This window comes from Pelobates fuscus, chromosome 4 (assembly GCF_036172605.1).
Source record: "Pelobates fuscus isolate aPelFus1 chromosome 4, aPelFus1.pri, whole genome shotgun sequence".
NCBI classification, from domain to species: Eukaryota; Metazoa; Chordata; class Amphibia; order Anura; family Pelobatidae; genus Pelobates; species Pelobates fuscus.
The window spans coordinates 47763710-47788173 of record NC_086320.1 but is presented as its reverse complement, the minus strand read 5'-3'; the positions used below and the strand labels follow the sequence as shown (position 1 = coordinate 47788173).

The 24464-nt window shown below is 36.3% G+C and overlaps 1 protein-coding gene across 1 annotated transcript in view; it reads left to right on the top strand.

Moving 5' to 3' along the window:
• The first annotated feature begins 474 nt into the window (after positions 1-474).
• LOC134608371 (fibrocystin-L-like) overlaps positions 475-24464 on the top strand; it is a 124371-nt gene continuing 100381 nt past the window's right edge. The window contains exons 1-15 of the mRNA XM_063451134.1: positions 475-553; positions 7477-7605; positions 7877-7930; positions 8636-8713; positions 9414-9494; positions 9994-10138; positions 12337-12433; positions 13175-13232; positions 14113-14206; positions 16047-16100; positions 16735-16808; positions 16891-16933; positions 20841-20911; positions 21724-21834; positions 22878-22967. Coding sequence (XP_063307204.1) covers positions 8671-8713; positions 9414-9494; positions 9994-10138; positions 12337-12433; positions 13175-13232; positions 14113-14206; positions 16047-16100; positions 16735-16808; positions 16891-16933; positions 20841-20911; positions 21724-21834; positions 22878-22967 — 961 coding nt within the window. The 5' untranslated portion in view covers positions 475-553; positions 7477-7605; positions 7877-7930; positions 8636-8670. The remainder of the gene's footprint in view (positions 554-7476; positions 7606-7876; positions 7931-8635; positions 8714-9413; positions 9495-9993; positions 10139-12336; positions 12434-13174; positions 13233-14112; positions 14207-16046; positions 16101-16734; positions 16809-16890; positions 16934-20840; positions 20912-21723; positions 21835-22877; positions 22968-24464) is intronic.

Below are 24464 nucleotides of genomic sequence, written 5' to 3'. Positions count from 1 at the left end.
AATTGACCAAAATGAACTAATCACACTTCTATATTGAAAGAATTCTTACATTACAGCATTCATATGCCTCTATATATTTCCCACTACTGCTACTGTCCCTCCCTCAGTTATTCAAAACCCCAACTCTTGTCAAAATTATCATCTCACATATTAGCCATAAACTGTGAACAAAGTAGAGAAAATGCCTAAAGGTATCTTGTGCCCCCATGGTTTCTTCAAACAAACACTGTCCAATCAATGAGGAACATCGGTGTGCCTAAGGTCCAATATTGTAATTTTGCAAACCCTCATATTAAAATAAATTGTTTGCAGGAGAAAAGCATTCTCACTTTACAGACAATTGCATGTTCTCAAGAAGCAAATCAGGTTTACGTCATAACTCCCAGAATGACAACATGAAATACCAGTAGTGACATGAAGCGATTTGTGTCTATAAGTTGCTACGGGACTCTGCAATATAAATACAGACACATAGTTTCTGTGAGACAGAAGGTCAATAAGGGTGGTAGGTGTCAGACTAACTCTTGTGAGAAGTGGCACTTCACATTATCAGGTAAGAAGATTATCAGGAGGCCAATTACATTAAAACAACAGTGGTATCATTTAATAATATATCTAAAGTGGAAAGTAAAGCATTTTGGCATTTATTCGCTAAACAGTGAGTTGTGATAAGTCTGAGATATCATTAAAATCAACCAGTTTAGGGGTGTTTTTCTACTAAAATGTTAGTTTTCATGAGTAGAAACGCAATATGCAGAACTTAGACCAAACTAGAAGTCAGAAGAAAAATGTTAAACATTTTTTCTCCAATTCCAGGATATTTCTCAAATTACCACTGCTTGCTGCTTTGTGAATAGGCTCTTAGATTTGCATTTTTCAAGTCTGGTATCAGTTAACGGGGAATCACTGTTTAGTGTACAGGTGTCTTTGCAAGAAGTTGTTTGCATCATCTATACGTTAAATAAAGAATAAGCTTTAGTTCGGTTTAAATGGAAATATAAAGATAAAATTCCAAGTGAGAAAAGTATGCATTTTTTAAAACTCATGTTATCCTGTTCATGATAATCTTCCGTTGATGTAGTTGTGACACTAGTTCTGTTCGATAATAATTTGTTTGCATTTGTTTTAAATACTCCAGTCACAAGAGTTTTCCTTTTATCCCCCTGACAACTGTTCCCTGCAGATTGTTGGAATTGTGTTATTAATAGACTGATTTACTAATGAACTAACTCCAATATAACACCTTTATCCAGAATGCTTTGCAAAGATTAGACATGATCCAAATATTGAGTACATTTTCATAGAGTTACATAATACATTATCAACTGTGACAGAATGCAAACTATCAATTTACAAAAAACCTGCATTCAGGGCAGTGGAACTTGTTGATATAACAGCACAGTTGTTAGTGTGCTACTTTTTGCATTAAGGGTACATATTATTATTTTTATTATTATGTTATTATTTATATAGCGCCATCAGATTCCATAGCACTGTACATAGAACATGAAGCATTAGGCAATTGCATTGTTAGTTTATTGAAGTGTAACGTTCGATTGTGAATGTCCAAACAGGAAGGAATTGGCAGTAATCAAGTCTGGTGAATATGTAATGATTATCTGCCAACAATGAATTTTAGAAATCTTACCAATTGTTAGATGTGGATACAAACATTTCATATTATTTTATGAACCCGCATTGTTGTGCTTAATAGCTATATTGTAAGTCTGATTTCTCAGTAAATTACATTAATTATGTGAATATCTATCTATCTATTTTGCTAAACATTTCTATCTATCTATCTATCTATCTATCGGAAATGTCAACTCTTAAAATGGGACTACATTTTGTCTTGATTTATATTTGAATGCACTGTATGTATTAATAATAATAATAATAATAATATATATATATATAAAAAAAATTATTAGATTTACATCATTTTGGTATGAAAAGCTTTGGGAGATCCTTTCTCAAGTTTAAAGTATTTCTCTAGAATATGAGAATCTTTCGAAGGCTTGCATTCCAAAATTCTGTTGGTGCAATGAAACAGGTATTAAAAAATATTAATTGAATCTGTTAGTTTACATCTGCATCACTGGACTAATACGGCTACAATCTTTATAGGAACAAGTCCACACCCATAAGGTACTCCAGCTTGGTGAAATGCTCTATGGGTGATTAGTATTCTATTTTAACCCTAATTTATAAAAGTGCTGATTTCTTGAGCCTACCTATAGCAAGTTGAGATCATAAATAAAAAAATTAGGCAAAAAAGTATTGAGTACAAAATCCTCTCCAACTCGGCTATTTTGCAATTCATTGCAAAATGGTGTTGAGTAAATAAACCCGAATGTGTGTTTTTTCTTGTTTTTGTATCCATATATTTTCAATATTTTGTCACATTTTGTGATTCTGACTTTTTAGTGTTAAAAAGGCAACACATAAATTTGTGTAATATAGGTTGGCAACATTGCCCCTTTAAATACTGATAATTTGTAAAGCATGCTGCCAATGTCAGAAATAGCACTACGAAAACAAAAGATGAACTCAGCCCAGCCGAAACATACTTTTCTGAATAATCTAACTAGGTTATTTATTAAAGTGAGAATTCAAAGTGAATTTCAAATTTAAGGTCAAAATAGTCATACTTGAAAAATGACCTGTCAGCTATGATTTTAGTTTACTCTGGCCTTAAATTTTAAATTTACTTTGAATTTTCACTTTTGTGGATAACCATTTCAGTTGTCACACCAACTAAATGTATAGGTATACACTTTGCTCCTCTAGTGAGATCATAATTCTAGTTTGAATACATACACTGTACAATGGTTACTTTTTCTAGGTAGATAGATTGTACACTATCTGCTGACACTTGCTAAACTGATAATTAACAAAGCAGTTTGAAAGTCTGGAAAAAGGAAAAAATGACAGACAAAGAAATCTCCAGCTTTGCAGAATGTAATTGTTTCCTTTTAAAACTCTGATTCTATTTATTTTAAAGGACCACTCTAGTGCCAGCAAAGCATACTCGTTTTCCTGGCACTAGAGTGCCCTGAGGGTGCCCCCACCCTCAGGGACCTCTGAAACTGCTATGTTTATAAAACAATTAGTTAACCCTAGCTGGACCTGGCACCCAGACCACTTCATTAAGCTGAAGTGGTCTGGGTGCCTAGAGTGGTCCTTTAATGTTTTTACATTCTTTATTTTTGTCGTGCACAGTGTAACACACAGACAGGTATAGGCATTTAAATAGAAAGAATATCAGTATATTATAATATTCTAGCCTACAATTAATAAATTGACTAACAACTCACGATCAACATATCATGTGTTGAATAGATCCCCTAGGTGATTAGCTATTGAATGCTAGTCTTGTAGTCTTGCCTTTGTATTTGTTAAGGGACCCATGAATTAGATTAAATGTGACTGCATATGAACATCACTATACTAAAAGGGTTAAAGGGACACTCTAGTGTTAGGAATATAAACATACATTCCTAGCACACGTGTGTTATATTAACTATTTAGATTATCACCACCCCTATTTAGGCAAAATAAAACATTATGCTTATTTTATTTACCCAATATGTTTACCCTGCCTTTGCTAGTGATGATCTCATTAAATTCAATGTTTTCCTCTAGAGAAGCATTGGGAGGCTACTGTGCATGCATGGCAATCTCCTCGCTGCCCCTGTCAGCATCTCCTGATACTGATGCATTGACTTAATCCTGCAATCTTTGCGGGACCAAACCCAGGAAGCTCCTCTAGTGCCTGTTCAAGGGATAGGCACTAGAGGTGATCATAAGAGTTATTGCAAACACAGCCTCTTCTGAGAAAAGGCACTGCTCAGGGACAGTCTCTTCGCTCTAGAACCACTACATTAATCTGTAGTGGTTCTGGTGCCTGGAGCATGACTCTCAGAAGTCTCGATTTTGGCAGGACATTTCCAATTTTTGGATCCTCCTGCATTACTGTCCCCTTTACCCCCTCTCACCTGTGTCTCGATTCTGGGACTGACAATATTAGGAAGTATGCTAGTGTCACTTTAATTGACAATTAATTTCCTATTTATAAAGCAGATGAAAATGTTTCATAATAATGAAATGTCATATTAGTAGTTTTACCTGTTAAGCTATTGTGGAATTAACACATGTTGGGTGTTATTTTTTTTATGAAACTATTCAGTGTTGCTGAGTGATGAAAATTTGTTGGCCACGGGTTACTAAGGGAAATAATGAACTGGCATTCCATTCAAACTAACAGGGCATAGTGTGTAATTTGCTAATAAGTAATTACTGCCTCTTGGCAAGAAGACATGACTTTTTAAAGTTAATATTATATTTGGAATTTTATAGAGAACTGAAAAAACAGGACACAAATAAGCAAAAGGGAAATATTGTTAATTTTACCAATAATTTGCGAGTTCTGTTTTAAATTCACTACAATCCCCTGTATAGTAAATAAACCCTTGCTTCATGGAGAGCAAAGTCATGAGAGATTAACAGTTGAGCAATATTTGTTTTTTTATATATTCTTTATTTTTCGTGCTGAGCAGATTCAAAAAGACATGTGTGGCTTGCGCAGAAGCCTGTTTTGTATTTAAGCGGTAGGTATGATTGCACGCATCATAGCGATGTTGGTGCCTTTTTTGGTTCCGTAGCCTGTGGCCTGCGCAGAGGCCTATTAAGGTGTCGTTTGCTACAGTGTCTGTCAGCGTTTTCCTTTTGACTCTTTTAACATATGTTGTAACAGTTCAGTACATATTAAACCATATGAAAATTAACTTAAATAAAACGAAATAGTTCCATTACACGAGTGAGATTTCGCCGTCCCTACAGTTGAGCAATATTTGATGAAAACCAAAAGACAGTTCCAGGTGATAGGACGACTGCCAGGAAATAGCCTGCTAATATTTTTCCTACATTTCTGTTCCACATGGAAATATTTGTAGCAGAGATACAAATGACTCTTTCTCACATTTCCCTGTTTAAAATGGAATAACTGGGCAGATCTAATGACTTGAGCACTATTTTTTTATAATCTTATTTTCAATTCCTGTTTATTAACTATACATAGTACTAATAAGTTATACAACATTTGATCAAAGACCACAAGAAAATTATAGGTATTTTGTTAAACATGAACCTCTCACAACAAACAATGACTTGGTTTACATAATACAGGGAATCTAATTCAACTGGAAATGTTCATTTATGTACAATACGGGGAATCTGTACTAGATGAGTTTAAAAAGGCTACTCTTTTGGGTCCTCATCTCTTGAAGAAAAATAATCTGTGAGGCACTTGTGTGCAGCCCCTGAACACTGGTGGAATACTAGTTCACTGTTTTTAACATAAATGCTAAAGGAACGCTTTCTGTTACATAACCATTACAGCTCATTTATGGTTTATGTTGCCAAGAGACTCTAGGGACCATCCTGTGGTTCTTTGTCAAAGCATTTGTTCAAGATCTGGGCCTTCTGTGGGAGTTTGCATTGCAAAACGAAATTTTGATGATTACATCCAATTTACCTTGCCCTTACTAGTATTCACGTAGTAGAGAAACAAATACATATCAGGTCTCAATCTGTCCTTCTTTAAGATGTAGCCCCTTCTCCCATGCTTCACAGAAATATTTGAAGGCCAAACTTATTGACACATTCCTTCAACCATTCCAGATTATTGAGTTCACTATAAAGATTCTTAACAGGCTGCAATATGAGCCTTCTGCTTACAGAGCCCCATATATTACAGATGCTCGGTGTAACTCTACTTACAGCTTGTGAGCATTATGCCAACATACAGACATTATTACAAAAATCCATAATGAAAAATTATTTTTTTTGTCACCTACTAGTGGTGACGAAACAAAGAAAGGATACAATTGTGCAATTTGTTATGATTTTAATTGTTAATGTATTCCTGAACACAAATGTGCTCTTTTATCCTGCAATTCTGAGCTTTATATTAATTGTTTATTTCATATTAAAGCTATGCTATATGGGCTACAGGATGATGTTTTATACAAACTATGTGTTTTGATACGCCTTTCAACTCTAAAATGTAAACTATTTTCTCACAGTGCCCTATGTCGACGTTCACCCAAATGTCACCTCTGTCACTTGTGACACATTTCTGATTATAGAGTAATAGTATATAGTTTAATTATAATTAACCCTCTTTTACACCTTTTGTACTTTTTGTGTCTCTGTCAATGCTTTTATTATTAATATTTTACTGTCATTTAAAAAATGCTATGACATTCCCCAGCATAGTACAATACAGATAGAACAAAGTAAAACGTAGAACCTGTCTGTGTTTTGAGATTTTGCAATTTTTGTTCCAGTAGTCTTTGTATTCTTCTCTTGGTGTTTCACTCTCACTCTTGTTGCCTCGGTCATGTAGTGGTTGGCCCTTTTTATTGTCTGCATTTCCACTAATGAGATCCCTGTTGCTGTCTGTGTTGTCTGCCTTATGAAGCTTGTGATCTACCAAAAGATGACACAGTGGGTGCATACTTAGCAATCTATGTGCTTATGTCTAAATGTTTACTTTTTTTTTTTTTTTTTTTAATCAACTTGTAAATCACCGTTGAATTGTGTTCTGTCATTGAAGTATTAACTATTAGGGTTATTTACTAGAGTCTAAAGTAAAAATTGTTTGAAACTCAAAATGAATTCAAAGTGAATTTCAAATTTGTAAGCATTGCTGGCTAGGGAAATGTTTCTATTTCAGCGGTTTTGGCCTTAAATTTGAAATTCACATTGAATTAATTTTTCAACAATTCTCACTTTGATGAACCCTGATACGCATTGAAACAACCCCAGGTAGGCTTGTATCCTTCTTTTAGCATCATGTGTTGCAGGATTAATGTGCAGAGGGTTCCATATCCTTTAGACCAGGCATAGGCAACCTTTGGCACTCCGGATGTTTTGGACTGCACCTCCCATGATGCTTTGCCAGCATTATGGGTGTAAGGGCACTATGGGGGATGTAGTCCACAACATCTGGAGAGTCGAAGGTTGCCTATCCCTGCTCTAGGCTGTAAGCTCATTTGAGCAGGGTATTCATCTACCTATTGTTTCTGTAACATTTTGCTATTGTCTCATTTGTTAAATTCCCCTGTTAATGTAAAGCGCTGCGTAATAAGCTGGCTCTGTATAAATACCAATAATAATAATAATAGCTCTCATATTTTCAAAAAATGTATGCTTTGGCCATTAAGTTTGAATATATATCCACTTTTTCTATAAATCACAAAATGGCTGTTATTGTTCCTTTGCTTTGTTTGATTAATGATTGCATCTCCACATCTTTTAAACACATTTATTCTATATATTGTATATGAGTCTATCGATTAACAGTCAGTTTCTACTAAGAAAAAATGTTTGTGTGAAAGAGATAAACATCTCAATTTGTCCACTAGAGGGAAGCATAAATCCAGTACTAAATAACTATGGACTTTTTTTTAGGAAGACATATGATTACTTATCTGTTACGAAAGGAAGTTAACAATAATACGAAAAGGAATTACCCCAGCGTGTTTAGTCTAAAGAACCATTTACATTTAAACATCAGCAAGAAAGGACAAACGCAAGATTGTATTTATTTATCTTATAATAAGAGGGATATTGAAGCCTATACTTTATTAATTGAATTTATTAGTATCCAGAATTTTTAGAAGGTTGGTATACAATACATTTATTATTTTTATTTTTATAAATATATGCTGCAAGATTCTAGGTGAGGGATTTATTTTCTTTTATTTAATGTAGTGTTCATCATCAGTTTATAAACATCAGCAATATTTTCATTAATATGTTTAAATATAAAATATATTAAAACTGGTGTAATTGTAACATTTTTCCTTAGGTGCCAGAAGAAAATATGTTCTAATTCAGCGGTCATCGATTTCCAATAAACACAGTAAGTTCCTACCACTATTCATTATGTTACTTGAAAAAATCGTTAAAATATATTTTTTTGTTCTAGTTATCAAACTTTGAACCCCCAGGTACATATTCAATTATAATGTTCTTCTCTTGAAAAGTTTACTTTCATATATGATACCCCCAAACTGTCCAAAAATTGTTGTTACAGTGTTTATATCATCAACATCTATTAATCTGTTTAACAATCAGTTAAACATCAATATAGTCTAATTCTGTACTATTTTGTAATTCTTAAATATAAATAAAAACATTTTTAATTCTCTTCGGACGGAAGTAACATTTATCTTTACAGATAATGTGCAGGGAATTGAGAACTAGTTTGCGTTTGCGAATCCTGATATCATGCACTGCTGGTGGGCATCTTGAATGTGCTCTAAGTATTTATAGATAAGCAAAGGTTTTAATCAAAGAGGGCTTTAAATGGCAGCCATGAAAGAGAAAAGGTAAGCCAAGATATTAGATAAAACTAGGTATAAACCTATAAACATTCATTACAAAATAATATACAACAAGGCTATTTGATATAATAATATTTAATAAGACATATTCAAAATCTAAGTTTGCAAATGGATGTAATGGAAAACACGTTGAGAAGTACACTGCTATGTTGTATGATATGAGAGTGCAAATATCTATGTAATCTTAATTGTTTTATTACTTAAAATGTTATTTCTTGTAGCCACCGGCTGGTGGTAGACAGAATCTGCCCCAACCATGTATCTGCTTCTTCTTATTGCCGTCATCATCCCGGTTACATGTAAGTTACTACTTTTATAAGTTAATTAAACTTGAACATATTGAAATAACCACAAAAGATATAAAAACATCGATCATTCTAAAGTATCTATCTGTCTGTTTCTGTCTATCTGTCTGTCTGTCTATCTATCCAAGGCTTTCCAGCTATTCTTCATTTAGCTATATTTGTTAAAATTCGTTACCCTCTATATTGTGTTACAATGTGTTACCCTCTTACTTGCTAGTTCTTTCTATTGGCATCCATTTGTCTGTCTGTCTGCAGGTGGGCAAAGATCCTGGGGGAGGAGATGGGGACAATCCATTCACGTGCCTGTGTGTCTTCCCTTTTCTTCCATCCATCTCTATTAATCCATCTTTGGCCTCCATTCTTACATCCTCCTGTTTTGTCTAGTCTTTAGCCAGCTAGAATTAAGTGCCAAGAAACAAGTACCTGTTTTGTGGTGCCCAGATAACTACAGCATGTATGTATGTGATTGCACAGAAGTATGTTATTTCACAAGCAACACTCATTTGCTTGCATACCTTTCCAAAGTTCAGTTACATTTCTAATAAAATATTCTATTTTGTTTTCTCATTGTCAGTTTAAAAGGTCTTGAAAAACATGTTAAACTAGATATCTACTTCCAAAGGATCCTTATCATTCTTAGAGTATTATCTGAGTAAAACACACTTGAACCTGCTTCCTTCCTTTTTCTTTACAGATGGACAACCTAAGCTTTTTGGCCTTTCTCCAAACACTGGGGGTGTCAATGGTGCAACCAGAGTTACACTAAGAGGACAGGGTGTGTACTGGAAAAAATAACTATGTTGTGTGCATGTGTGAAGATAAACATGTTTGGCTCAGTAGCATATTCAAAGCTTTAAGGAAGGGGGGTTGCTGTATATATTCCATAATGAAGCTCCATCCTATTTATATATCTTTGTTGGGATAGGGTGACATATTCCTTGTGTCCTAGTGGTTAGGAGTAAGTGGCCCAGATCTCTGTGTGTAAAGTAAAGCAGGATACACAATGTGATTTGACTTTTCTCAATTGACTATTTACTCACTAGTTCCAGTGTCTATCTGTAAAGAAGAGGAGCTTTACACAATTGTCTTGCATTTGTTAGGGAATTTTACATGGACCCCACAACAGATAAAAATGCAGTTTTTCTTTAATTCTACCGTTGTGTTTACAACATGGAGATGAGTGTGCATTTCACAATGCTTAGCTAGCATTCCTATCCACTAACAGATTTAAATGGCAACAAGAAGTTTTAAAATCATGGCTTTTTCTGTTCTAGGATTCGCCGAAGCCAACCAGTTCAATTACGGTGATGGAAATACCAAACTTGGAAACATTGTTCAATTTGTGTCAACCACACTATCCATTCCTTGTGATGTGGAAAAAGATGCCAGTCATTCTACCCTGATAACTTGCTACACCAGGTAATGGGTACTACTCACGTGCAGTTGTGTGATATTTATATTCCTTGTTTTTTTTAAATTAACATAATTAAAGTTGTCAGATTAAAATATTTTTTGTTTGTACTGAAATCTGTTTTTTTTCTGCTTAGAAAAGCAATCAAAACAGTATTTGTCTTTGATGCTAACAATAAGAATCTGGGGTCCAATCTACTACATCTATATGATAATGATCTTCGTTGTATCATTATTATTATTATTTATATAGTGCCAACAAATTCCGCAATGCTTTACAATGGTTGGTCTAACAAACATTACATTATAAGGAGATAAGTTGGATGCACAGGAACAGATGGGTTGAAGGCCCTGCTCAATGAACTTACATGCTATGTTGTAAGTGCTGTTTTTCAGTCACTCATTACAATAGTGCACTGCCAATAGTGCCAGTGTTGCCATGCCAACACAATAATGTAGTTTATGCATCCCTTCAGTTGTGCACGTGTTCAGTGTTACCAATCTAACACTTTAGCCCACTGAAAAATAAACATCATACATAGCCAAATGATAGTGATCTTAGTCAATAGTATGTTGATTGTAAAAACCCCAATCTTCCATAACATAAAGGTGAAGTCCCTAGCCTGATTCTCGTATTCCTAATGTATAATCATAACTCTTGGGCTGCCATCAGAAAGGGGCCCCTTATACAGCTCAAGGCACGGGCCCCCAGGTACTTCTAGTATCTGCCAATAATGACCACACATGAGTCCACCTACAGGGCCCACCCATGAGTTTGCTCACAGGGAGTGGAGTGTATGTGTGTAGGGGATGTGTTGTGTGTTATTGTAGAGGATGTAATGCGTGTCTGCTCATGGAATGTAGTGTATAGGGATTCCAGTTTGTGTATGGGATGTAGTGTGTGTGTAAAGGGAATGCCGTGTGTTTGTGTAAGAGATAAAAAGAAGTGTATTTATGTTTAAGGGATGCATTGTGTGTTTCTGTGTGTGTAAGTGATGCAATGTGTGTGTGTAAAGGATGCATTGTGTTTGTGTGTGTGAGTGTAAGGGATGCATTGTGTGTTTGTGTGTGTAGGGATGCATTGTGTGCGTGTAGGGATGCATTGTGTGTGTGTGTGTGTGAGCGAGTGTTTTGCTGGGTAGGATAGGTAGGATAGTTTTATTTATTTTGTTTTTACGTTTGCAGCAACCCTTTGAAAGCCGGGTCTGAGCCAGCTGTGGAGGTGAAGGTTGAGAGTCTATGGGCGCCATCCTGCTGTGCAAACTCTGCAAAGACCTGTAGAGAGAGATCTTTGATCCCTCTGACCAGGTCTTAATGCATGTAAGGGGCCCTGGCTTATGGGGCCCCCTGGTGGCCTCAGTCCATTACAAGTAAAAGGGTGGTACCCCCCAAAAGAAGGCCTGGTCTGGGCCACCCAAGGGTGGCCCTGGGTGGGGGGGGGGGGGTGTCACCAGTGTACCTGCTGAATCCACAAGTTTATATGATTTACTTTTAGTACTTTAGACCACCCTTCAGAATACAACAGTTTTTTCTATATAAATCCCAATATATCCAACTCACGTACCTTAAGGAACACTCTTCATACCTAAAGCACTTGTGTGAAGAGTGTGAAGAGAGAGGGGCCAGTCTGATATGTTTCAGAGAAGTTCTCTCTGTAATGGCACAAGATGAGCAAAAAACAGCTTGAGAACTGAGCGGTGACCGACCGAAGGGCAGGCTATTTCAGTTGCTGCCCGTTCTCAGTATTCTCTTGCGACCCATTTTTTACTCTCCACAAGTTTAAGGGATAATCCAGACGTGGACCCCTTGCTCACGGTGCCTAGGGAGATATCAGCTATGCCTCACTGATGATGCCTTACAAGGCTGAAACGATCATCTGGGGTTGCTGTGTCTCTCGTGCAGAGGGAACTTGCTGGCATTTCGGATCTGAACTGCCCGTATGGGTGGGACCAGTCTGATATGTTTCAGAGAAGTTCTCTCTGTAATGGCACAAGATGAGCAAAAAACAGCTTGAGAACTGAGCGGTGACCGACCGAAGGGCAGGCTATTTCAGTTGCTGCCCGTTCTCAGTATTCTCTTGCGACCCATTTTTTACTTGTGTGAAGAGTGTTTCAAACCAAAGTGTGTGTCTGTCCATTTTGCTTGACTATATATATAGATATATACATTTTATTGCAATCATACCATTTTGTGTTCCCTGTTTTTAGGCCTATGCCAGAGGGAAGATATGCTCTGAAGGTGTCCGTAGACGGAGTTGCAGTGACAGACAAAAATCTATGCTGGGGCTGGGGCTGCTTTTTCTATGTATGTAATATAATTTGTTAGTGCTGTTTATATATTATCAGTAGACACTTTCAACGAAATTATAAAGTATCAGCCTTCATCATGCAAACAGTAATCCAAGTGATACATTTAATAAAACAAAATACAAACTCCACATATTAGATTACGCTCAAGCTTGGAAATTTCTACCTACAGTTAGCAGTTGTATTGTCTATTGCCCATTTTTCAATCTTGTAAGCATAGATAAACAGACAGACGGACAAACGTACATATAGATTATCTGCAAAAGCAATTACAAGCAGAAACCATTGTCTCTAAACTAGTAACATTTATGATAAAATAAATAATACTGTTGCAGTACATAATTGGTTGTATGACAAAAAAAAAATGTTCACCTACATCTAATAAAAATGAATAAGGTTGAAACTTACTCTAAAGTGAAATGTGATAAATTAGGAGGGAAACTGCACAATATTTTCACTTTAACTGCATCAAAAAAAGGGCTATTTATTTATTTTTATGTAAAAAGAGCTGAGCTACTTAAAGGGACACTATAGGCACCATAAACATTTAATCTCAGTGAAGTAGTTAGTGTATTTGGAATCCCTAGATGCAATCCCATGGTTCAAAGATAAACCATTTTCAAGAATTTTGAAAACTGGAGACCCTCAGTTCACTGTTAAATCACTCAGAAACAGTCTAATATCAACCTGTGTTTTTCTATCTGTACATTAATAAAAATATTTTTTATTCTTTTCACAGGCATATCTCTACTATACCCCAAGGATATATAGCATGACACCACAATCTGGACCACCAGGTACTTTTTCTAGTCTTGTATTTATTTATTATTTATTCTTTTTTTTTTTTTTCATTTTATACTATTTGTTATCTTATATGCTTTTGCTTTCCATTCTGTATTCAATGCTGTTGCGAGTGGGGAGTATTGGGCATATAGCAATGATTAAAACACTTGTTATTAAGTTCCACGATACTACTACTACTATTATGGAATAACCTCAGTTACACAGTCAAATCTTCATTCAATCTAAAATAGTTTGAGATCTATGGCAATATACCTCAGCACAGAATGCACCTGTCATGGTTAAATATATTTATTACCTGTTATGTATTAAATTTATATATGTGTGTATGTGTATATATATTTATAGTTTGTATATTGTATTTTTGGAATGTTGTATCCTATCGTAACAATGCAATGTTTTGTGGACCCAGGACATACTTGAAAACGAAAGAAATCTAAATTTATCCATCCTGGTAAAATATTTTATAAATAAATAAATGTTGTTTCAAGACAATAAGTATTCTTACAGGTTGTTGCTAGACAGTTGCTAGCCTTATAGGTGCTTTGTGAATGGCCAGCATTCCAGTGGTAAAGACTATTGGATTTATTCTATCAGAATTTGAAGATTTAGTATCCAAATCTCCATTCTTCATTGTGTAGTAAATAGCTTTCTGTGTGATTCTAAATAACAAAGGTTATTGCTACAAATTGTTTGATTCAGACGAGGATGGTCAATTGAAGTCCTAGGGAAAACACTGATCGTATATTTTCAAACAATCCAACTGCCGCACAATTAAACCCACCAGACTTCAAGAAATGTTCATGCCTACCCACCGACTTAAAATTGTATAGTGCCTTTCTAATCTTTCATCTGTTACTTTCTATTTTCTTTCAGGTACCTTGATAACAATCAGAGGAACAATCATAACTGATGTTTATGGTAGTAATACAGCCCTGAGCAGCAATGGGAGAAATGCCCGCATTTTAAGGCAAGAACCAAAGCATTTACACAATTTCTACTGGTACAACATATAACCATTTGAGGATAGAAATCGAAAAACTAAAACAAATATTATATATATAATAACCATTATATATATATATTTGTTGATGATAATTACCTCCAAAAAAAGCAATATGCTTAGAAAACTGTTTGGGTCTGATGTCCTGAGATGTTTGCATGTGGTGGGCTGCACCACAGATAGATTAGCAGGTGGGCTCAAGCAATCCCAGCTGCTTCTTTACCTTAAGCCACGCTCATTGCGCACAAGATGTGAGAACAGAAAGGAGGTATACGAATAACTTGGGTTTAATAAAGGATCATATTATAGGATAAGTTTGCAAGAATTGACCTACAAATATTAGCACATAGAGAAACATAATTTCACGTAATCAAAATAAATAACATATGAAACAGCTACATTTATTTGTGGGACTCAAAAATACTTTCATCTTAAAGGGACACTGTAGGCACCCGGACCACTTTAGCCCATTGGAGTGTTCTGGTTGCCAACTCCCATTACCCTTAACAATCCTTTTTATAAACTGCAATAATTAACTTGCAAAGTTAAGTCCTCCTCTATTGGCTGTCTTCTAGACAGCCACTAGAGGGACTTCTGGCTTCTTTGACGACTTTTGTTTGTCTAAACGATGCTGGACATCCTCAAGCTATGCATGAGGACCTCCAGCATCATCAGAATCCCCATAGTAAAGTATTGAACAATGCTTTCCTACGTGGAGGTCTACTGTGCGCGCGTGGCCATTAACGCGCATGTGCATTAGTTCTCCCCTGCCGTAGGAAGTTGGAGGGGGAGGAATGTGGGCCTGATTCAGATAAGTGACTGAAGAGATTTTAACCCCTTCAGCTGCATTGGATGGGGGCTGGAGGGAGGGGGACACTCCAGGATTTTACAGTGCCAGGAAAACGGCTTTGTTTTTCCGGCACTGGAGATTCCCTTTAAATATAAAATATCTGCTCAATTATATTTTGCATACAGAAAGTCTTTTTAAGAAACAGCAGCTTAAAAATATCTTTATTACCCTTTTGCAAAACTATTATATACTTCTAATTATGAAAAAAAGATTTCTTGCATTTGCCCCGTTTGCATCTTTGAGATAGATTTCCAAATCCTGACTTAATTAATGTTTTTAATTAAAACTATTCAGAAATTTCTATAATTTGACTAGCAGGAAATAAGAATTTGTCACTTCATTTTAAATTAAGAAGAAAAAACTCACAGGCACTCCAACTTCAAGCCGCAGGCAGATTTATTATGACAGAATGCAACGCAACGTTTCGACCGGAAAGGTCTTTTTCAAGCTTGAAAAAGACCTTTCCGGTCGAAACGTTGCATTGCATTCTGTCATAATAAATCTGCCTGCGGCTTGAAGTTGGAGTGCCTGTGAGTTTTTTCTTCTTGGATTATTGTACTGGGATTGCTGGTCCTGTTCTGGAGCACCCTTGGCCGTTGGGACTGAGTGCGGTTCTCATCACTTACTCTACTTCATTTTAAATTGACACAAATACACTTCTAATAAATATTTATTATATACTGTGAGTCAGTGTTTAGAAATCACCTGTAGATGATTATGATACTCATCTGAAAAAAATCGTGTTAAAGATATTCGGGTTTTAGATTTTTAATTCACTCTTTACAATAGATATATTTATTCTTCTTTAAAAAAAACTCTAACTAGATTTTAGTATTCAACACTAGTAAAGATTATATAAATCCAATAAATGTAAATTTTAATTTTCTGATTTTTTATATTGTGATTCTTTGTTTACATGAACCCAACATAAATGTCAATTTTCATCTTTTTCTGCAGAGTATTCAATGGAGGAATGCCATGTCAGTTGCTAAAACCAAATTCGGATACACTGTAAGTTATTTTCTACCTATTTTTTCTCAAACCTACTAATACCTGTAAAAGTAAAAAATCCAAGGTTTTAAAACATAATTAACAAAAATGTAATTTAATATTAATTTTACAATTGTATTTAACAAGCAACTCTCACTCACTGCAACTTTTCATCCCTGCACATTGACCTTTATGAATTATTCACGTTATAGCTATTTCATTATTATTATAATGTTTATAATTATTTAATTATTAGTTTTAATTTGTTGCATTTTTTATTTATTATTTTGGAGTGATTATGTTTGCAATGCTCCGTGTTAAAAATGTTACACTGGCAACAAATTATTGCAGAACATTTTAATCTAATTGTGGACATACTTGGAAACGAGATAAATCTCAATGTATCCTTCCTGGTACAATATTTCATAAATAAATAAATAAACTGTATTTATTTATTTATTTATTTCATTAGCAATTCATATCCTTTTACACTTCAGGATTCTTTCACTAAATAGTAAATGTAAAACGGAATACATACAATGGGAGTCTAGATGAGTTTGGGATTTTCTCCAGCATGTTTTATCAATCCTAAAGTTTGTAATTTAAATAAATATATATTTTTATCTCACCTGTATTCATCTACACCTTTTCCCAGGTATGGATTGTCACTTGATAGCACTTCAACTGATTTCGGCACAATGATTTGCCTAGCTACTGGGACGTATGTTGGTAAGGCAGACATTGCTTTCTTTAGATAGCAGAACATATAATTATGAATGGAATTAAGTGATTTCTTGAATTTTTTTTACAGGGCAACAAAATATCAGCTTCATTGTAGACAGTAACTTTGGAAGGTAAGAAGTAAATTATATATGACATTCAATTTATTCTAGTGCATATACGTCCAACATGGTCACAGCATAAGTAGTTACATACTCTTTGATTACTTTGCTTTCCTGGAAAATATTGTTTTTGTGATATGAAGTGACTCTTTTCAGTATTACATAGAATAGTGACCCAAAGTACACAGCATTGGGTGCAGTGTTAATTTTGTCAACTAACAATTGTAGCCAGATTTTAGTCGATTTTTTTTTTTTGAGATTTAGTCAACTAACCTTTTTGAGATTTTTTTAAATTTATTTTATTTTATTTATTTTTTTAATTCTTTTTTTTAGGAAGTAAACTTAAACTTTTTTGTTAAGAAGTAAACTTAAAATCAGGATCAAACTCACACTGCATGAGAAGTGATTCAAGTTTGACACTTCTATAAACTTGGACAAACAAGGTATCCATAGTGTCTCCTAAACAGACACTTCCCAATTAAACCATAATTATCCACATTTGTTGCATGGTATTAAAAAAAGGAAAGGGGATACTTGTTGGCAGCAGAGAAATAAAAGGATATGTAGTCGATATAGGTGAGGAGTAACAGTATGAAGGTAAACTATGAGAGTCATCACCCCTATACTTGCATGGAAAAAATATATGTGGAAAACTAGAGTATGGAAACCCAATATAATCTAAGAATACCTTCACGTTACAATGTACCTGATGCCACACTAAAGTAGGTGTGTATCTAAAGTTATAGGGGTATAAAGGTTTAACATGAAATTAGTGTACCTACTCCACAAATATACCTCAGCACACACTAAAAAGTTTGTGCATCCAAACTAGCAGATACTGGGGCTAAATTTAATACAAGCTTCACCCTACATCAGGTGTAGTCAACCTGTCCCTACTGCCCACTAGTGGGCGATTTGAGATTTCAGGTGGACGGTGGGGATTCTGCAGAAAAAAGCCCAGTGAACCTCGATGGCCATGGACCAAGGCCAGCAGGAGAGATCCTTTCATCTCCAATGCCGGCCCATGCAAAGTCAGCCTTGCTGTAAGCCCTCTCGGGCTGGTGATAAGATCAAAGATCTCCCTCACTGGCCCGTTTGCACCTAGTTCCAGCAGAAGGAGGGAAAAGTCTGTGAGGCTCTCGGTTCCTCCCGCAAGCAGGCTGGTTGGATACAGTGCTGTGCTTGCAGGAGGACAGGAGAGTGAGCCTGCAGCCGGAGGAGCTGCAGGCTAAAGTGAACATGTTACCACTAGCATTATGTCCCGCCTCCCTGGTAAACGGTAAGAAGAACGTAGGGGGAGACATTAAGATAGATTTTCACATCTCACACACCTACACAAAGCATAGACCCTTAATCCACCAATCAGAGAGTTATGAGTCAAATTACACAGCGTGGAAAAATTCCAAAGAACTTTCCCACGCTGTTTCCCACGCTGTGTAAAATGACACAGAGCACTCTGATTGGTGGATTTCAAACCAACCAATCAGAGTGCTGTGACAGGTAAATGTAGAGACTCACCTGTCAGTCTCTTCATTTACCTGTCAGAGCACTCTGATTGGATGGCTTAAACCCAATCAGAGTGCTTTGAGCCTAATTGCAGGGCGGGGCAAGGCTTTATAAGCCTTCCCCGCCCTGCAGAGCTCAGTCTGCGCAGAGCCTTTGCTGGGTGATGGAGGATTTTTTTTTTTTTATAATTGCGTCAGTTATGGTTTTTTATTTGCCCTTTTTTGGGGCTGAAAAAAGATTTTAGAAGAAAGAAAACATTGAACGGTAAGTTTTTTTTTTTTACAGGTACTTAGTTGAAGGTCCTCCCCTCATTAGTTTTTAGGGTGAGGTGGGTAGGTAGGGGGATAATTTTTATTGGGGGGGAGGACCTTCAAGGTCCCCCCTTCTTATTTCAATTTAGGGCCCCCACCCGCCGCTCAGGGTGGGGGCCAGGGGGGAGGACCTTAGGTCCCCCCCTTATTTTACTGTAGGGCCCCCACCCACCGCTCACGGGTGGGAGTGGGGGGGAGAACATTAGGTCCCCCCTTATTAGTAGTTAGGGCCCCCACCCACCGCTCAGGGGTGGGGGCCAGGGGGGAGGACATTAGGTCCCCCCCTTATGTTGCTGTAGGGCCCCCACCCACCGCTCAGGGGTGGGGGCCACGGGGGAGGACATTAGGTCCCCCCTTATTGTAATTTAGGGCCCCCACCCACCGCTCAGGGGTGGGGGCCAGGGGGAGGACATTAGGTCCCCCCCTTATGTTGCTGTAGGGCCCCCACCCACCGCTCAGGGGTGGGGGTCACGGGGGAGGACATTAGGTCCCCCCTTATTGTAATTTAGGGCCCCCACCCACCGCTCAGGGGTGGGGGCCAGGGGGGGAGGACATTAGGTCCCCCCCTTATTATAATTTTGGGCCCCCACCCACTGCTCAGGGGTGGGGGCCAGGGGGGAGGACATTAGGTCCCCCCTTATTCTGATTTAGGGCCCCCACCCACCACTCAGGGGTGGGGGCCCAGGGGGAGGACAATAGGTCCCCCCCATTATTTTACATTAGGGCCCCCACCCACCGCTCAGGGGTGGGGGCCAGGGGCTCGGGAGGGGGGAACTTATTATTTATTTATTTTTTACAGTGAGCAGCCACAGGCTGCTCACTGTTTAATATACATGCCCCTACTCGCGGTATAGCGAGTAGGGGCATAATTTACTAATACTAAGTAATCTTTACTTAGCATTAGTAAATTTGTCTGAAAGACCAATTTAGGTCTTTCAGCCTTTTAGTAGACAGCTCCCTAATACCGTGGGAATTAGGGAGTTATCTACTTATTCATTTCTGTCATTACCCTGACTGGCCAAGTAACTTACATTTTATATGAATGTGTGTTACTTGATTGTTGTAAGTGTTGCAAATGCTTACAGCTGAATCCTGGCTATGTTTGTATACTTTTTATTTACAATTATTTACAATGTAACATTCTTCTTCTTTCACTGGGTAAGTTTATTAGTACTTAGGCAATACTGTGCTTCGGAACTTCGGCACTTCGGCACTTTGACACTTCGGAACTTCGGCAACTTCGGAACTTCGGCACTTCAGCACTTCGGAACTTCGGCACTTCGGAACTTCGACACTTCGGAACTTCGACACTTCGGAACTTCGGCAACTTCGGAACTTCGGCACTTCAGCACTTCGCAACTTCGGCACTTCGGAACTTCGACACTTCGGAACTTCGGAAGTACCCGAATGTCCGAATTGTCAGAAATTCGTCCGAATACATATTCGGACCGAAACGAATTGCACATGTCTAGTGCCTACAATAGCAAGCAAGAATAACATGTCCAAGAGCAGACAAATAGTGAATTAAATTAATCAAAAAGTGCTACCCATTATGTCAAACACAAATAATAAAATTAATTATTTAACTTTGCCGTGCAAACAACGCCTTCATCAAGGATGATGCTGCTCACCATTTTTTTTTACTAAATTTAAAAATTCCTTTGTCAATACTTGATACTTTTCAATTTACTGAATAACCCTGATAGATAGGGTTTATTACATACGCTCTAAATTGTAATGAATTTAAATCCAGAAGGAAAAATTTAGACTAAAATAATGCGGCTGTGACTGTAGGTGAGATGGAGAAAATTGTGAATAGTGAATAGCACACAGAATGTTGCACTCAAATAAACCTTCTGAGTAGGGAGCCTGTTAAATTACCAACTCTGTATAGGTTAGTTATTAATAGTAAACTAATTATAAAGTACTAAAATAATCCCCATTAAAATAGTATGTGAAGAAGGGGCTAATTTGGTTTATGACAAAGCAACAGACTGCATGCTCGCCTTTCCACAGATACTGTGTCTAACATTAGTTATATCATGTTCCGTCTCTTATACGTTAAGACTGTAGACTGAATATCAATTAATTTTTCTTCCTAGGAGTTTACCTCTCATTTCCAATTATTTTGTGTCTTCCAACAACAAGATTACAATGTTCCAAACATATGCAGGTATGTTCTGTGACACATTCATACAAGACAGAGCACCCCTTTACTTTTTTGCCAGTTTGTCTAATGATTTATTGTACTTTGTAAAAACATTACCTTTTGTTAATGGACCTATTGTACAACACTGCTGAAAATATTGTCACTTTATATATAAATGTAATAATAATAATAATAAAAAAGATGATTATGTGGACAGTTGAGAATTTTTTTTAACCCTTTCATGGACGGGCAGGGGGAGGGCGCCCTAGGGGCAAAAGGGACACTATAGGGTTAGAAATACACTAAAAGCAAAAACCCATGGCAAAACTGGAAAACTACACCAACTAGTAACTATTCAATTTATTGCTTACCGATATAATGTATAATTATGAATTTAGGCAGTGTCTAATTTTTCTTTATAGAAAAAAGACAAAATCATAAGTACATGGCAACACACTGACCCCTCTATACAAACAGTGTGAAGGTCTTACCTAATGGTAGACAACCTTTCGACACTCCAGATGTAGTGGACTACATCTTCCCTGATGCATTGCTGGCATTATGGCTATAAGAGCATTTTGGGGGGTTTAGTCCACAACATCTGGCATGCCGAAGGTTGCCTACCCCTGGTTCAACCTAAAACTTGCTGATTTTTGCTGATTAAAATAGATTTTTTTCTTCTTCTTTATGGATCTACCTATCAATGCTGCCAGCACAATACAGGTCATTAAGTGGATATAGATTATTTAAAGAAGCCTTGTTAAATCTAGGATGTTTTCATAAATTGTGGGATATATATTTTATAGCACAAATGACTTTAATCTATTTTTTCTTAGAAATTTCCGGAATATATCCATCCAGTGGAAGTATACAAGGTGGAACCATAGTGACAATCACTGGGAATTATTTTGATCAAACGGATTCTCCTGCCAAAGTTCTTGTAGGAGGTATGTTGATTGCATGTTCAACTTGTAAAATGAAAAACCCTTTAGTGTGTCCTTACACATTAAGGGGTTAATCAAGCAATATAAGCACATTTACTAAATGGCAATGCTTTACATTGCAGGGTTAAAACTAAAAGTACCACTGCACCCAGACTACGTTATTGATCCTTTACTAGCATAAGCTAATTACCAGTCACTAACAGTGAAACTTTGTAATATTGAAACAGCTGTGAGTCACTATATTTACCAATAGCAAGCACATGCCTACATAGATTTTGTATAGTTTCTGCAAGCCACAAGGTTTGCACTGACAATGTTATGGAAAAATACTTTGCATTATCCGTCTATGGACTCTGCATAGACTTCTCTCCCCATAGGGTTTGCATAGATTATGTCTCTGATATTATTTCTATGATAAATTTACTGGTGAGTTGGTCATTATATTATCCAATGAGAAATTAATTTCCGGGAGTACCCAGGTTTGGCTCTTACCTCTGATGTGCCACTTTTTATTTGTTCATACTGAATTCAGGATAAAGTATAAATAGTATTAGATTTTTTTTAAATGAAGTACATTGGCTTAATAGAAAGCATTAGACACCATTAAGTAAAACATAACATCTTGTATCAAATCCCAAGTCTCTGAAAGAAGAGGAATATCATAAGTTAGGCAATAACCACATACAGTTGGGCAATTTACAGCCCATGATCAAATACAAAGACACATGGGTTCTGTATAATAGCACCCTTATGGGTGAGTTACGTGTGCATCATATACAAATTTGTTAATAGATACTTAAATGAAAGAAAAAGGCAGGGAAGAGGGGAGACTAGAAGGTGGTCCCTGAGAGGGTGGGAGTAACGCTTCTGTTCACCATCTTGTAGAAGTTGTCCCATTGCTGCCTTATCTAGGAGAACTTGTACAAGAAGTTTGGGGAAACATTTACCATAATACGAAGACATTGGAGATAATCTGCTGTAATGTTTACACGCCTTTGTAGTTAGAGTGATGTTTATGATATGTTTCATTTTGCTTCTTTCTACAGGACAGGATTGCCTTGTTATTAGCTTAACAGACACTCAAATAACATGCAAAACCCCAAGAAAACCAACAAATCTCCCAGCTCTTTTTCCTGGTATGTACCATGAATTCCACCCATTACTTTACATTCTTCAACCACTGCGTTCCATCTTCACTTACACTGACCTAGACAGTGACTGACCGGAGATATAAAAGGTGTAATTTAATTTGCAATGGTTACTATTCAGTCATTTTAAGCAATAATGCACTATTGCATGACTGCCATTGAATAGCTTGGCTGTTGGTGTTTAAAACCTTCACTGCTAAGCAAATGACCAATAGAATTAAGGACTTTTACATTCTGTAGAGAAATACGTGCATTTCTTTTTTTTATATCACTACAATTAAATGAAATGGAAAGTAATGACTACATTACATCTTTTTTGATTCTTGCTTAACAGACAATGAGCAACCCTCAAATGCGTTACAAATTAATAAACAAATCAGAATACAATATTAATTTAGATTTTTTTTGCAAGCTATTAAAATAGTAAATAACGTCCAATAGATGGGTACCATATTCCAGTTCCCAAACAATATAGATAATTCAATTTTAAGTAATTGTGCAATACCATGGCTACATACCAAACCAGTTTTATCCCATCATTAAAAGTGTACCTTGCAGACTTACGATTTGTGTCATCTTGACAAAACTTTCATTCCTTTGTGGGACAATAGAATCAAACTCAGGATTTTTGCAAATTAAGTCCATGGCTACATTCCAACTAATATATAATAATGGCAGTTTGTCGAGTCCTAATAAAGCTTCTATTGGTTTTGATAATTTTTAATGCCGTTAATGACTATTAGGGAGTCGATATGTTTAAATAATAATAATAAAAAAAAACATCAAAACAATTGATATTAAACTTAGCACTGAAATAATTGGATTCAGCTATTCAATTCCATTTATCAAGGCCATCATCTTTCATAAATGGCTTTCAAAATTTCAGCCACAAAAAGCTGTTGAAAAATGTTTTCTTTTTTACTATTTGTCCACTGGCAGCGCTAGCAGTTAGTGGGCAAATAGTTATAAAAATTCTAATATGACCCTCACATTAGTACACCATACAGTAAGTGAGGCACGTCCACTAAACAATGTGCCAATGTGAGAATAGACATGTCTCAATACCTTGCGCTTAGTTTCCTGGTGGACAACAAAATCTAAATTAAGCAAATAATGATTCACTGAATTCTAGTATGATAAATATTGCATCAAAAGATAGCCGTATTAGGAATTAAAAATCAAATATATTTGAGTATATGCTAAATAGGATGGACAAAACACATTAAATAAACACATATCATATATGATAAAGTTGTTTGTCCTAAAATGCCAAAAAGCGAAATTGGTCTCTAAAAGGAGTTAATTAAGGCCTGCATTTCTTGTAACATTGAATTGATCAATTACTTAAAACCTGTTCTTTCTCTTTCTATAAACCCATTCGGAAATCATCTCATATTGACCATATAGATGCTTAATTCCTATCATTACATACATAAGCTGACTGAAATAAATGTTGCATTGCAAAATCTTAGTATGTTCATTCAC